The sequence below is a fragment of the Helianthus annuus genome, chromosome 6 (assembly GCF_002127325.2).
Source record: "Helianthus annuus cultivar XRQ/B chromosome 6, HanXRQr2.0-SUNRISE, whole genome shotgun sequence".
Classification (NCBI taxonomy): domain Eukaryota; kingdom Viridiplantae; phylum Streptophyta; class Magnoliopsida; order Asterales; family Asteraceae; genus Helianthus; species Helianthus annuus.
Window position 1 is genome coordinate 9851500 of NC_035438.2, and position 15641 is coordinate 9867140.

The following is a 15641-nucleotide window of genomic DNA, read 5'->3' on the forward strand; positions in this document are numbered from 1 at the left end:
CAAACTTTGACTGAAGAGATACCCTTTCAAAATTTTTGATCATGCGAGTTATTGTAGATGTTTCATCTTTAAAATTTAAACTATTAAAACAGTAATTTGAAACAATAAGTAAAACTAAACTGTTAAAAGAAAGATGTCTCGTCTTTAAAATTTAAACTGTTAAAACACTAACAATTACATAGGAAATTGAAAACTAATAAAACATTCAAAATCTAATAAAAGGAATTAAGAAATTAAAACTTTAACTCCATCGAGTACTGAACTTCTCGGTGTATATTCTTGAACTTTGTCATGAACTACAAGTCTTTATCACCAAATTCAATGTTACTCGCAACACATAAGTCACGAACTGAAGTGGTTGGCATTGCCATCAAATTTCTCAAAATCTGGTCTCTTGTCAGCAATCCAAGTTGTAATCCATCAAAACACCTCTTCAACTCTTGAAGAGTAGCCTTGTCTGCATAAACTTACTCCTCGATTTGTTTAATAAATCCCTGCTTCAAATCATCAGATTGTACAGAGGTTGATGCCATACTTATCTTTTGAATGATACAGTAAATGAATCAATGTATGATGTACAATTATATATAAGAATGGTATTATATAGAGAAATAAAAAGTAAATATCTAACAACCCAAAGGTCCAAACTAAATGCAAATATTAAATTAAAATTTAAAATGTAAAACACATAAATAAATTTTGAAATCAGTGTATTGGTAATGATTTAGAATTACACTTTTCGTCCTTTATGTTTGTAGCACCCCCCCCCCTAACAATCACCTCTGGGACTAAACACCATCAAAAAAATAATTAAAAAGAATCAAAACCCTAAAACAATTACAAACCCTTTATCTTCGGTTTTATCCACAGATCTGTCTCGTAAACAACGCTTGGAGACGACGGAGCCGGTGAAACGAGAGTTTCGGCAACAGTTTTTGCTCCGAACACCGTTACTCCGATCGACATGACTGCAGTTACGACTACAAATCCGCCGGACGTGAAGCTATCGCTCGGGAATATCCAGTTGTTCGAGCTGCGAAGATTTTCTCTAAAACCTCTCTCTCTCTCTCCCATCCAAACAGCCATCGTTAAAGGATATGTGACAGCTAACAGGGTAGATGACGGGATGAAATTTCTTGAAGATATGTGAAGGAAAACTTTTGGGAGGAAAGTGGATGTTAATTTGTGTCTCGGTCTATTGAAAGAGGATTGTGATGTTGAGAAAATGTCTGAAACGCAGAGAAATGTATTACAGGAGGTGGAAGATTATGTAGAGAGGGTGGATCTTTATGCTGTTTTAGGGTTTCAGAATTGGGGAAGATGATTGAATTGGGGAAGCTGATGTTATATATATGTCGATTTTTTGGTTTTATTTATTAATGAACATTTTAAATAAAAACATGAAATGACCAGAATACCCTTAAGTGGATTGATATAATTGAAAATTTTAACTTGGTTAGTGCTAAAGGACGAAAGGTGTAATGCGTTTTCCAAATAAAGGATTATGACTGTAATTATTGAAGTTAAAGGGTATCCATTGCAACCCGCTACAAACATAAAGGACGAAAAATGTAATTTAATACGCGTAAATTTACTTTGAAAAATGATTTTCATTGGAAAGCAACTAGAATTAAACATATACTGAGTAGAATGATTATTTACAAACCCAATGGGCGAAATTTAAAGTTTAGAAAACACGTTATCATAATTAGGGCTGGCAAATCGTGTCTTAGCGGGTTTAACGGGTATCTAATAACGCGAACAGCAAAAATTTTAAACATGAATACGACTTGTTTAACTACTTTATATCTAATGTCTATATGACATATGTATATTTTATGCACCAAGAAGGAGAAATGATGGATCCTAACTTTCAAATTTTGATTATTTTTATAAAAGTAAAAAATCACATGGTGTACTTTTCAGTAAACAGTTCTAATCGTGTTTTATACAGGTTACCTATTACCAGCCCTAATCATAATTATGGATTGTCTCTTCGTTTACCGTATTATACATTGTAAAAACTATAAAAGGGGATCATTAATTTAATACAAATCCTCAACAAATTAAAAACCAAGGAAATAGAACAAGAAATGAAAATCCACCCAAATACAAAGGTTTTGTAAAAATCCACCCTAACACAAATTTTTTCTAATGTAAAGGAAGGAATTATTCAATCTAGGATTCACGTTGTTATGAAATTTAATTTTATGTTCTGAGTGACTGTAAGTTTTATAAATTTGAATTTTAAGATCAACTCATTTAATTTTTATGTTCTGAGTGATTGTAAGTTTTATAAAGAGTAAATTACGTTTTTGACCCCTGTGGTTATATCACTTTTACCATATTAGCCTAAAATAAGAAATTTTAACGTATCTGCCCCTAGGGTTTCTATAACTAACTAATTTGGCCCCTAAGTCTAGAGATCGGGGGGGGGGGGCAAAATGGTTAGTTATAGAGACCATGGGGGCTAAAATGGTTAGACTTAGGGGCCAAAATGGTTAGTTATAGAGACCATGGGGGCAGATATGTTAAAAATTCTTATTTTGGGCTAATATAGTAAAAGTGATATAACCACATGGGCCAAAAACGTAATTTACTCTTTTATAAATTTAAATTTTAAGATTAACACATACTTTGTAAATAATTTAAAAAAAATAATAATAAAAACATGATCTGTTCTTTTAAATAGTTATATTTTATTTTTACTTGAGTAAATTGCCATTTTGGTCCCTATGGTTTGGGCACTTTTATCATTTTACTCCAAATCTCACACTTTTTAAATATGGGTCCCTGTGGTTTCACTTTTATTGTCATTTTAGTCCAAAATTCAAAATTCAAAAATCCTCATTTTTTACTGTTCCAACATGCCTATTTTGTCTTTTTGTGCAGGGGCATTTTGGTCATTCTGATTTTAATATAACATATTAATAATTAATAAACTAAATTAATTATTAATAAGATTTTTATAAAAGCTCTCCCCTCTCTCTCTACAATCACTCTTTCTCTCTCTCTCTGCAATCATTTCTCTCTCTTACAAGACCCCCACCACCGTCACCATCAAGTTCACCACCACCTCATCAGTCATCCCTTCTCACCACAACCTCCTCCCCTTCTCACCACCTATTTACAGCTGTACAAACCCTAAAACCTTCACAAAAATCTATTCATTTCTTCATCGCCAATCCAAAAATTACGCGGATGTACAAACCGTACCTTACAGACACTTTACTCACTTCAAACTCCCTTCTCACCACCTATTTACAGCTGTACAAACCGTACCTTAGATCAATCGGCGGTAAACCATCATTCATCTCTTCTTGACTCACTGTTTCATCATGATACGCAGATCTGAAAGACGCTTTACTCACTTCAAACTGAAACTTACTCATTGTGAACGATGATGATGATTCAGTGTTGATGTTGATGTTGATGTAGTGGCGGTGGTGTGGCATTGACGGCAAAGGGAAGGTGAGTGGATGACATCTTTTGTCCACGACAAAATTACAATCAAAGAATGAATCCAATTACAAATTGAATTCATTTCTACAAGAATCTTATATGACATCTTTTGTCATTCATAACGACATATATATGACATTTTTATCCACGACAAAATTACAATAAAAATGAATCCAATTACAAATTGAATTCAATTCTACAAGAAACTTACTCACTGTGAACGATGATGATGATCATTCATGATTCAGTGTTGATGTTGATGTAGTGTCGGTGGTGTGGCATTGACGACAAGGGGAAGGTGAGTGTTGATGGTGGCGGTGAGGTGGGTGTTGCTGGTGGCGGTGGTGAGAAGGGGGAGGAGGTGGCGGTGGTGGTCTCTGCATTTATGGAATTAGGGTTTGACATTTGGGGAAGATGGCAACTGATTTATTTAGAAGGGTATTTATTTGGGGGTTTTTAATTAAGAAAATGTTTTAATGAAATGTACTTGGACAAAACTACCACTGCACAAAGACAAAAAAGGTATGTTGGAACAGTAAAAAATGAGAGTTTTTGAGATTTGAACTAAAATGACAACAAAATGCAAACCACAGGGACCCAGCTTTAAAAAGTTTTGAGATTTAAACTAAAATGACAAAACTGCGCAAACCACAATGACCAAAATAACAGTTTACTCTTTTTACTTTTTATAAGTTTCATCATACCAAATATATTATTAAACAGGTGAGTGAAATGATAACCTCCACCGGAGCACTCTTCAAGCTAACAGCCGTCAGATTTCCGGTCACAAATTCAAGCAACGGTGCACCACCGCCGGACTCTCACAACAATCCACCACCACCACCACCATCACCGTCTCCACCGCCGCCTCGAACGCCGTTGCTATCAGTCCCGAAGCCATCGTGGATTGTTAGAACAGAGGTAACACTTAAACTGTTTTTTTTTTTTAATTTATTTATTCTGATACTTTGCTTCTTTAGTTGCCACTGATTACTTTCAATTATATCTACTTTGATAATTAGAAACAGATATAATAATAGTTGGACCAAATCGAGTTGGGGAAGTTGAAATATTTATCAGTAATGTTAGGGTAATCTGGATGTTTGATTAATTCTTTAAGTACATAAATTGCAACTTTAATAGTCGAGAATTCATATTCGTCTAAACTATCATTATTAACATTGGTAACAATTAGTCAATGACTAAGTGTGAATTTTTCCAAAGAGTGAACTATTATAAATTTTACCGGACGTGTGAGGGTAAGAAATGCAGTAGTTTCTGAAAGTGTGTATATCTTGTGTTCATTATTTCATATACAATGCATATGTTGGAACTGGAGGGGGTCACGCGTTAAAACTGGAAGTATAATAGTGATGAGGAGGGTAACATGAAGAATATGCAATTGGACCATAGTGGAAATCGATTTCAGTATGCTTGGCAGTGGCGGCTTTGATGGTGTGCGGGGAGGACCTCCGCACAAGGCCCGTGATTTCGAGGGGCACACGATTTAAAAAAAAAATCCGATATATATATATGTTATTATTTTTAGATAGTAAACCAATACCAATTCCAATATAGGCCCATTTACAAATAATTTTTTATGGTTTAGAATTTAGCCCACTTGGCATTAGGTTCGTTGAGCCCAATAATAATTTGATCGTTTTTAATAATAATAAAATATTACGGAAGGGCACACTTTTTCAAGCTCGAACAGGGTACGTGAATTCTCAGAGACGCCTCTGATGCTTGGTATGCTGGTGTTGAAATGGATTGGTAGAAAGATATACAACACTGACATTGCCACAATAGACAATAGTGCTGTAGAGTAGGGGACAACGAAACTCAAGCAACAAATACCGAAGCCAAAATATTTGTGCCACTTTATTAGCATCTCCCATGATACTTTGGCGTTTCAAAAACCAAGACCATAAGTTATCCTCAATGACCACACAATAGCTAGACGCCAATTTTCATGTGAACACCCCATGTTAGAATATATGGTTTGTGAGGAGGTAGTTGAGACATACAACAACCAACAACAACTATACCCAGTAAATCCTACAAATAGCAAAGCTACTTATAGGGTATGGGAAGGGTGAGATGTAGACAAACCTTGCCTCTATCCATAGGGATAGAAAGGCTGCTTCCAGAGAGACCCTCGGCTCGAAAACGAACGGCATACCAACACACCAAGTCAAAGAATGTAGAAATAAGAAGTCACCCATACTAAGAAAGTGATCAGAGTGACACAATATAATGTAAATCATGTATAATAGCATACAACATCATTTGGGCATAAACACAAGAAGGCAATCACCGGAAAAGTCCCTTAAAGAATAAGAAAAACCTACGTCCCTAAAATATACCTAAGACCTTATTGCAATATCCTCTAGAAGTCCTTAACCCTAATCCTACGCCTCCACGAAGTCCTATCTTGGACCATGTTCTCAGAAAGATGCAACTCTAGTAAATCATGCCTAATCTGCTCATCCCATGTCAGTTTGGGTCCACCTCTTCCTCTCCTCCCCTCCACAGTAAGAGTTTCCACTACTCTAACTGGTGCCGTCGTTTGTCTCCGCTTCACATGCCCAAACCATCTCAATCTCCCCTCCTTAATCTTCTCCGATATACTAGCCACTCCTAATCTTTCCCTAAAAAACTCATTTCTTATCCGATCTAACCTCGTGTGTTCACACATCCACCTCAGCATCCTCATCTCTGCTACCTCCATCTTGCGCGCTTGTGTCTTCTTGATAGCCCAACAGTCTGTTCCATATAACATAGCGGGCCTAACTGCTACCCTGTAAAATTTCCTCTTTAGTTTAGTTGGGAACCTCCTACATATAGATGTAAATCATGATCTAGCGTGCCACAAAGGTAGCGGAGACTGCGCTTGAGAGCATTAAGTTGTGGCTCTTGAGTATTGTACATGTATAATAAACAAATTTTTTGAACTGCATAAGCTCTGTGGGACATCTTAGAATGATTTTTAAGTCACTCGTGGAAAACTCAAAGCTGCGGGAGGCGATTTTGCGACGGAGCATATGGATTAGTGAATTTCCACGTTCTAAAGCACACTTTTTTTTCACATAGCATACGTATTTCTTGTAGAATTGAAGTGATTCTTGCTGAGAATTTATGCAGTAACTGTTATCCTTCCAGTTCCACTCTCTTGTAGGATTTCAGTAAGTTAGCTCAAACAGTGCTTGTGTTTTGTTGGTGTGTGTTATGTTATGATCTGATTATGCTGTTTGGGTAATTTTCAAGAGTAATCAGTATTTGATTTACCTTTTTTCGTTTGGCAGTCAAATGTTAGAATAGAGAAAAGACGAACACCAGATCCTCCTTGCGTTGTTTGCAGAGGCAGTGGCAGAGTCGATTGTTTTGATTGTTCTGGAAAAGGTCACCCTTCCACTCAAATCAAGTTTTATAAACTAGTTAAATATACCAAAAGAAAAGCTAAAAGTCAAACGGGTCAAAAGTCGCCTAACATGTTTTAAATGTTTACAACGTCATAAAGTGAGCTCTTTTTGAGTCGTGGATTCTGACCCATGGAAACAAATATAAGCTTTGAAGTGGTCAAAACTTGCAAATCGTTTATAAATTTTACTGTGGGTGGACAGGGAAGCTTTATTATATGATTATTATAGTAAAAAGTTTAAACATTATCATTTGGTCAAAATCGACATCTCTTGCAGGTAGGACGAATGGTGTTGACTTAGCTATGCTACCGAATGGCGAGTGGCCAAAATGGTGAGGTATCTCCTAACCTCAAGTTTTTTTTTTTTTTTTTTTTTTTTTTTTTTTTTTTTTTTTTTTTGAAGAATGTACAACCGAGGAATATGAAGAGTTGCATTTTGGTACAGGTGCAAGACTTGTGGTGGTAGCGGGCTTGCCTACTGTTCTCGTTGTCTAGGTACGGGAGAATATCGGTATCTTATGGGATTTCATTTCATGAAGAAAGACGAAGATGAAGCTCAAAAAAATATGAAGGTTCGTGATGTGTTACGAGCTCGCAAAAGGGCAGAAGATTTGCTCCCAAATGATGAGATATCTTGAACAGAATATGTTGGAAATGTAGATCACTAAAGGCTATAAAACTGTCTATTGTATTTTAAGCAGATTTCTAGTTTAGGTTCTTGTTGTCCTATTTACATGGGTATATTCAATTGTGATATAGAAGAGGGACCAAAAACACCTGTATTTATTGCTTTAAACGTGATACATAAATACGGTTATATAACGACATGACCGTCTTTCTTTCTCTTTTCCACTAAATCTGATCATTACTATGTTCGTCAGTTATCCAAATTTGTCGTTCAAAAAAAAAAAAAAAAAAAAAACACTATGTACAAGCGCTCATAATATTAACGATTCTCTATTTATAAATGATTCTAAATTAAACGTATCTAGATATTCTAATTTCAAATGTAAGAGTTATAACTTATAATTAGTTAGGTACAAAACCCGGTTTGGACCCAAACCGGTTCCTTTTTTACCTTGGGCTCAAACCGGTTCGAGTTGTAAACCGATTTAGGGTTGAAAAACCTAACCCACTCAAAGTGATTTGGATTAGGTTCAAACCCGGTTTGGGGTGCTAAAACCAGTTTTTTGGAGCGGCCCCAAATTGGTTTGGGTTGAAACCAGTTCTCAACACAAAAATCACTAACCTACTAAACCGCCTGGTTTAGAGGTGCACAAAAAAACCCGGACCTGAACCCAAAAAAACCTGGACCCGGGTATTTTAAAAACCGGGTTTTTTATACGCTGAACCCGACCCTACTCGTAGGGTAGGGATGGGGTATAGCATATCCTCCTTAGAACCTGTACCCGTAACCGGGTTTTTTTGTACCCGTCCATACCCGGGTTTAATTTATACCCATAACTGGGTTTTCGCAATACCTGAACCGGCTATTCAAAAAACCCGGATCGGGTTTTTTCAGGTATGACTGTTAGATCATGCTGGTGTCCAGAGCGGGTTGTTAGAGGGTGTTGGGGGTTTATTTTGGCCAGATTTCAAGGCCTAAAACGGGGTATAAATAATGGTGTAATGTTTGAGTAAGTCACACCACTTGAAAGTACACCGAAAATCATCAAAAAACGATCCTAAAAACCCGATCTATACTTGAACCCGTACCGTACCCAAGCCATGCCCAAATCGTACCCGAACCCGAAATTAAGGTATTCTAATACCCGGGTATAGAAAACCCGAGTACACAGGGTATGGATTTTCTGGCAATACTCTGACCTGAACCCTACTTGGGTATTGGCAATACCCGAAAATTCAAAACCCCGTCATACTCGTACCCCAGGTATGTACCTGAACCCTGATATTAAGAAAACCCGGTTTTGTGCACCTCTAGCAGGATTGGCTCGGGGCCCAAACCGGTTTTGATGGGATCAAGCTGGGTTGAAAATTAGTTTGGCGGGCCCAAACCGTTTTTTACACCTCTAGTTACAACTTACAAGTAATAACCAAAAAATTACAAATGACCAATACAAGTAATAACCAAAAGAATTTACAAGTGACCAATAAAAGTCTTGTCATAATCCAAAAGCCCAACACAAATTGTCTGGATTTGAACCAACCCAAATCCATTAAAGATTTTATTCATTAACTTTTGGGCTTTACAAAGCCCACTCCAGAGTCCAGTTTCAAAGGTTTCATGGTTATCAAGCAACGGAAAGAAAGCAATCGCACAAAGAGACGCCGTTTTTCCATTCTTGATCTGGTAAGTTTCTATATTTCTGAATCATATAGTTAGTTCATATGAATGCGATTGTGTTTTTAGGATCGATTTTGTTGTTTAATTTTATAAATCGTTTTCGTATAAATCGAATTTGAGGTTTGAATTTGAAGATGTCTTAATTATTCATGGTGTTTTGCCTGTGATTTGTGTTTGATTAAAGGTATCATTATTCTAAATTTGATTATGATTTAAGTAAATCCGTATGAAATATATTGTAACAAGTATTAAACTGATTATCTAAGGGGGCAACTTCTGAATGAGTAACTGCTGAATCAATCAGTGAGGTCTGAACCACTAAGAGTTGAACTAGTAAGAGGTTTGAACTATTAAGAGCCAGTATAATGTTTAACCATTCAGACTTTAGTGTAATGCTTAACCATTCAGAGGCAAATGTCTGAACCATTCATACATCTGCTGGCAAAACAAATAGTCTGAACCATTAAGTGCTGAACCAGTAAGAGGTTTGAACCATTAAGAGCTGAAACAAACAGCCTCTAAGTCCTAAACTTGGTTTAAAAGCCTCATGCGGTTGAGGCGGAGCCTCATTTACTTCTGGGTCAAAATTAGTGTATATAGGAAGCTCATATGTAAAAACAAAGGAATGAAGAAACCTATACTTGATAGATAGGTTGATATCTAAAACAGATATGCGAGAGACACAACTTCTGGTTGTATATAGAGCAACGCCTCACGCCTCACACTTTTATAAACCAAGGTCCTAAATAATGACAACACACAATTATCCATTTGATTATTGTGACTGGAAGTTGCAACTATTAATTAATCACTAATAAATCTCACAATTTAAGCACTCACTTATCGTGTAATGAATGATCAGTTGTGTTGGTTATATTTCTGATTAAAGAGTTAACGAGATCTATTATGCTATGTAGTTAATATCCCGATCCATCGGTTATCGGTCCCCTGCCGAGATATCGGTACAAAATATCGGTCAGAATATCGGTTCCGATAATATCAGCGATATTGACCGATATTTGACTGACATATCACCGATTTTCCCTATATCAATACCTTTCTTCTTAGTTCTACCACCTGTCTTTCTCCTTATTGCTGCTATTAGTGTTTTAAGTCTTAATTGTTAGTTGTTACTGTTAAATGTTAGTGTTTTAAGTCTTAGTAAGTTCCTACTTACTACAAGTACAATTGTTAGCGTTTTGCAAGTTTGAAAAGGTTAATTTGTTAACGGTAGGAGAGTATAATGAATTGTTAGTGTTAAATTGCTATATATTTAAATTTAGCATGATATTAAAATTACTGATATCCCACCGATATCCCACCTCGATAACCGATATCTCAAATATCAGCCCTTGACCGATATCTCAAATATCAGCCCTTGACCGATATCTCAAATATCGGCCCTTGACCGATATCCGATATTTTACCGCATTAACTACTTAGCTTTTATGTGAATATCTATAGTATCCATTGAAGATTAAGTAGTGCTAAGTTCCATTTTTTTTTTTGCTACAGTTAATTTGGCAAACGATGGGTTCACGAGGAGCAAATGTATTGCTAACGAGGGCAAGTAGGATCAAGTCGAAGCTTCAAACGGTTCTAGAAGCGAAGATTTTGGAAGTGGAAGATGTATCATATCAGCATGCAGGACATGCTGCGGTTAAAGACAATGCAAGTGAAACTCATTTCAATGTGAAAGTTGTTTCAGGTAAGTTTGATGGTCAAAATCTGGTGAAGCGGCACCGTATGGTCTATGATGCACTTGCAGATGAACTCGAGTCTGGTTTGCATGCGCTTTCAATTGTTGCAAAGACTCCTAAAGAAGCTGGCCTCAGTTGAAGAAGGTTAAGTAAGTAGCTGGAGTCCTTGGATACTATTTGCCCAACTTTTAACAAAAACAAACAACTGTAGCTTGTTAATTTCTATTCTATAATAGGTGTCAGTAAAAGCTTCAGATTGGGTAAGCCTAAGGCCATGTGTAGTCATAAAGCCCTTGTGGGGTGTTATGCGACAAGTGGCGGATTGTGTAAGAGAGAGGCTTTATATAACTTGAGTGTGTAGTGGGGTTATATATGTATGGGGCTTTATATATATGTATGTATGTATATGTGTTATATGACTTATGTCCAAGGCTTGAGGCAAAACTACCATCGAGCCGGGGGTCTCACTGGAAGCAACCTCTCTATTCCTACGGGATAGAGGTAAGGCTGTCTACATCTTACCCTCCTCAGACCCTACCTTAGCTTTGCTATTGGTGGGATTTACTGAGTATGATGATATGTATGTATATGTGTGTGTGTGGGGAAAGAATGGTCACGATGTGATATACATCGCGGGAGGGAAAAAAATTACCCCATAGCGCCGGCCGTAGTGGCGTGCGGCGGCGCTATGGGGCGCTATGCTCTCTTTTGCCGTGTGGTGGCGCCCCACTACGGAGGGTCTAAGATTTTTATATCAAACATTGCCAAATCATTTACAACTTCTGTGAACAAAGTGGTTCAATCGATTCGGCATCCTTGTGTTTTAAGAAATTCAAATACGGTGACAAATTTCAGATGAAAATATGTCGATAAATAAAATATGAATCATTGATATGATCTCTATGATTCCTTGCTACTCGTATCGGTGTATGATAGTAATTGTCCTTTAGCCTTGTCATGTGTTATTGAATTGCTTTAAGTTACACAAAGTCACATTAGGTGATCATTAGTCATATTAGTGTTATTGACATGTATATGATGATTACTACATTAATGCGTCTTAATCAATATTGCAAAGAGTTAGTAAGTTGTTCTAGGTTACACAAAGTCATATTATGTCATAAAAAGTCATTTTAGTGTAAATGACGCGTGCATGATTATTATTATACCAATGCGTATGAACGGGCTAGTAATATGTTTATAGAGTTGCTTTAGTTACACAAAGTCGCATTAGGTAATAACAAGTTATTTTAGTGGTAAGGACATATCTGTGATAATTAGTACACTAATGAGTCTTTATCATTTGTTAGTGAGTTGTTTTAGGTTACACAAAGTGACATTAGATAATAACAAATACAAATATATTACTATACTACATCACATTACAAAGAAACTTTTTTTGTTTGGTAACTTTGGTAGCTATATATTACATAAGATTATAATCTCTCTTTAATCACCACAAGAATGCTCTTAGTGGATTTCAAGGGACAGATGATAATAGGTGTCAAGCAATAAACTTTAGATTTGTGGATTCCTCATACAAAACAATTAAGAATCAATAAAAGCATTTTTTATATCATACACTACAACATCATATATAACTTCTATGAACTAAATCATACATGGTTACAAGATTCAAGATGTTTTCAACACATATATCAATTGTAAATGTTTCAATATGCTAAACTATTATACAATATATATATTGTTGTGTCAATAAATGACAATAGTTATACTTACCAAAGGTGATTATATTCCCTTTTAAATTATTTATTAATGATGTAAACATAGGTATCCCTTCAACTCGTCAGGAAAACAAGGGTAACGACTCCACAAATTACTATGCTTTTTAAACATATCCACGACTTTGTTCTTCGTAGATGACTGTCCACTCGTATGTAACAACACCACAAGTTTCTTGACCACCCCATAGACCATCATCTCCTCCAAAACCTTCTCCGTGGGATGAAAACTACATATCAACGAGAAAATCTTCACGCAAATCTTTGAAGCCATATCCGATACATCAAACATCTTTTGAGATACTGCACCAGTCGCTAACCGGTGCTCAGTAAATGCCACCCTTCCATCCACGCATTCGCACAATAGTTTAATTATTTGCAATATCTTTTCACACTTGGACTTGTTGGCGTCAGGTAGCAACTCAATTAGGGTACACATCGCACCGGCCTCTATCGCCTTTGATCGGCTTTTCTTCGATGAATCTAAGATCTTTATAAATAGGTCGAAAGCAGACGAACTCGCCTTCGTTGAAATCTCATCGGATGCAAGCTCCAACATGGATTTGAACATACCGATACCTTGATCATCTACAATGACTTTCCAATTGAAACTAGAGTTTGCTAGCTTTTTAAGTATCGATATCACGTAAACCCTAGCTTCCTTACTTCCCCTTTGAAGAATAATCACCATTGACTTCATGCATTCAGGTTGTGACAATAGTTCAATTACTTTACCATCATCTTCTCCTGATACTACAAAATGTTGAAGAACTCCTAAAGCCTCCTCACAAGCTTGGAATACCGCGAAATCCGAGCAGTCTAGTAATACTTGAACAACTAATTTGAAAAGCACATCCAACCCTCCTAATATTATGAAATCAAGCTTCCTCTCATCTCCTATTTTAATAATTTCTTTAAGTTTCTTTAGAGACTTCACCTTGAATGGGCTTGAGGCTAGGGTATTGAGCAATGACACTATTTCATCGCGCTTAAACGATTCTGAAGGCGACGATGAAGAAGATGAAGATGGTGAATGACTATTTTGCCATACAAGAATGAGTCTCTTGAGGGTGTAATTAGGGGTGACACCAAAATTCACTATGTTTTGCATGGTGGCTGGACAAGTCTTCTTGTTGTAGCTAAAGAACCATTTTTCGATGTTTTTTCGCTCATAAGTGACCCCCGTAGAGATGATGACCGGTTCTTTCATGAGCTCCATGGATATAGGGCATCTAAAATCTTGTGGAAACTCCATTTCCGAATCATGATTTGAACTCTTCGGAGTTGATCCAATAGTTGACAGACTCTTAACGGATATTGACATCATTTGTAACATACAATTCCCTCTCTCTCGTATATCTATATTATCTATAATATATATACAATTATACATACATAAATATATAGATATGAGAAGGATGTGAAAAGTCTAAGGAGGGAAAAATCAAAGTCAAATACCTTTGCAAAATGTGTAACAGCATGTAAGCAACATGGTAGAGTTGATTTTTTTGGAAACTATAATTTATGAAAATGTGTAATTAGTTGACTAGTTCTGTTGCCGTTAATATATATTTTTTTTTTACTATTTCGGTTAGTCTCCGATCCAATTACAATAACACAACATACCCTTCGGAGTATTTGACTTGCACTTTTTTATGCCCGGAATTCCTCATCATCGTGTGACTAAATAAATGAGTAGGTAGATATGTTATTATTTTTGTCGGTTATCTGTTGATGTGTTTTTGGTTATTTATTGTTAAATAAAGAGTCATAAAATCATAAATAAACATCTCATGATATTTTCATCATTTTATGTTATTTGTATGTTAATTAGAACATATTTATTGGTTAATGTCCTTTAGGGGACATTGTTGTCACATCAGCCTTATAACACCGCCCCTTTACAAATGTGTAACGGTTAATGACCATTTCATTCATTATTTTCTATTTTTTTTCTCTCATCTTTGGACATTGTTATAGAAATGTCCCTTCCTATTCGTGCCTTATAACGCCCTCTAAGTCGATTTTTTCGTCACATCATCCTCATAACGCCCTTTCAAAAAATTTGTAATGGTTAATGCCCCTTTAATGCTCATTTCATTCGCTACCCTCAATTTTTTCTTCTCTTTAGGCATTATTCTAGAAATGTCCATCTCTATTCATGCCATATAATGCTCAAGAGACGGTGTTGGGGGCATTATCAAACTCTTTCCCTACCTTATAATGCCCATTACGCATAACCTTACGATTATTTGTCCAACTTTTCAAACGATGTTTGAGTTATGATGCGCATGTAAATAACCACGTGTCTAACCCTATGCACCCAACTTTATATGTTTGACATGTTGTAATGAGTTTGATGCATATGCAAAAAAACACCATGTCCAACTAGTTACTATGTTGTATTGATTAACTTTTGTAATGAGTTTTCATACATAATGTATATCAATGGTATTTGTATAGATTAACTTTTGTAATGAGTTTTCATATATAATGTATATAAATGGTATTTCAAATTCATTACGAAAATGCATTATGGCAACCGCTAACGACTTGGGTAGTTGGGTATATTCAAACAAACATAAAAAACATCAATAGCTAATTCTAAGAAGAATAAAAATGTTTCTTTATACGGTTTTTAAGTATATCACAATATAAATAGAAAACGCTCACTCCAAATTGATCCTACGTGTTACTTGTCTTCTCTTTTGAAAATCTAACCCATAACAAAATTCAAAACAAAAAGACATGTATATGGTGTTTGACGTAAATATCTTGTAGATAAAAAATAGCTAAAAATCCTATATGCTCATCCATGATCCTTCTTAAGATCTTTATGAAAAATCTGTTTTTACAATAATCTCCCTTATAAATATGTAAATATGTCGCACCTTAAAAAAGATGTTGTGCCCAAACATTGTGCAACCATTTAAAAGAATTTATGATTGACGAATACATCTTCTTCTTTTTCTTCTTTTTTTATTTTTTTTATTTTGTAAATACGTAAGTAG

At 35.8% G+C, this 15641-nt stretch overlaps 3 protein-coding genes across 3 annotated transcripts; 2 read left to right on the plus strand and 1 right to left on the minus strand.

Moving 5' to 3' along the window:
- The first annotated feature begins 4156 nt into the window (after window positions 1-4156).
- Window positions 4157-7727, plus strand: LOC110864651 (protein SSUH2 homolog). The gene is made up of 4 exons (XM_022113765.2): window positions 4157-4383; window positions 6768-6864; window positions 7161-7215; window positions 7329-7727. Exons 1-4 carry the CDS (start codon window positions 4195-4197, stop codon window positions 7519-7521), a joined length of 534 nt encoding a protein of 177 aa, XP_021969457.1. The 5' UTR covers window positions 4157-4194; the 3' UTR covers window positions 7522-7727.
- A 1351-nt stretch (window positions 7728-9078) lies between these two features.
- On the plus strand, window positions 9079-11302 carry LOC110864650 (protein BOLA1, chloroplastic). The gene is made up of 2 exons (XM_022113763.2): window positions 9079-9194; window positions 10704-11302. The coding sequence occupies exons 1-2, from the start codon at window positions 9129-9131 to the stop codon at window positions 11025-11027; spliced, it is 390 nt and encodes a 129-aa protein (XP_021969455.1). The 5' UTR covers window positions 9079-9128; the 3' UTR covers window positions 11028-11302.
- A 1227-nt stretch (window positions 11303-12529) lies between these two features.
- On the minus strand, window positions 12530-13969 carry LOC110863735 (E3 ubiquitin-protein ligase PUB23). The gene has a single exon (XM_022113064.2). It carries the CDS (start codon window positions 13964-13966, stop codon window positions 12662-12664), a length of 1305 nt encoding a protein of 434 aa, XP_021968756.2. The 5' UTR covers window positions 13967-13969; the 3' UTR covers window positions 12530-12661.
- Window positions 13970-15641: the final 1672 nt, after the last annotated feature.

Bases quoted from the DNA above. Each gene is read 5' to 3' on its own strand.
- LOC110864651 (XM_022113765.2), top strand. From the start codon at position 4,195: ATGATAACCTCCACCGGAGCACTCTTCAAGCTAACAGCCGTCAGATTT. The intron at 4,384-6,767 runs GTAACACTTAAA...TTCGTTTGGCAG, and splicing joins CGTGGATTGTTAGAACAGAG to TCAAATGTTAGAATAGAGAA. The intron at 7,216-7,328 runs GTGAGGTATCTC...ATTTTGGTACAG, and splicing joins AATGGCGAGTGGCCAAAATG to GTGCAAGACTTGTGGTGGTA.
- LOC110864650 (XM_022113763.2), top strand. From the start codon at position 9,129: ATGGTTATCAAGCAACGGAAAGAAAGCAATCGCACAAAGAGACGCCGT. The intron at 9,195-10,703 runs GTAAGTTTCTAT...TTTTTGCTACAG, and splicing joins GTTTTTCCATTCTTGATCTG to TTAATTTGGCAAACGATGGG.
- LOC110863735 (XM_022113064.2), bottom strand. From the start codon at position 13,966: ATGTTACAAATGATGTCAATATCCGTTAAGAGTCTGTCAACTATTGGA.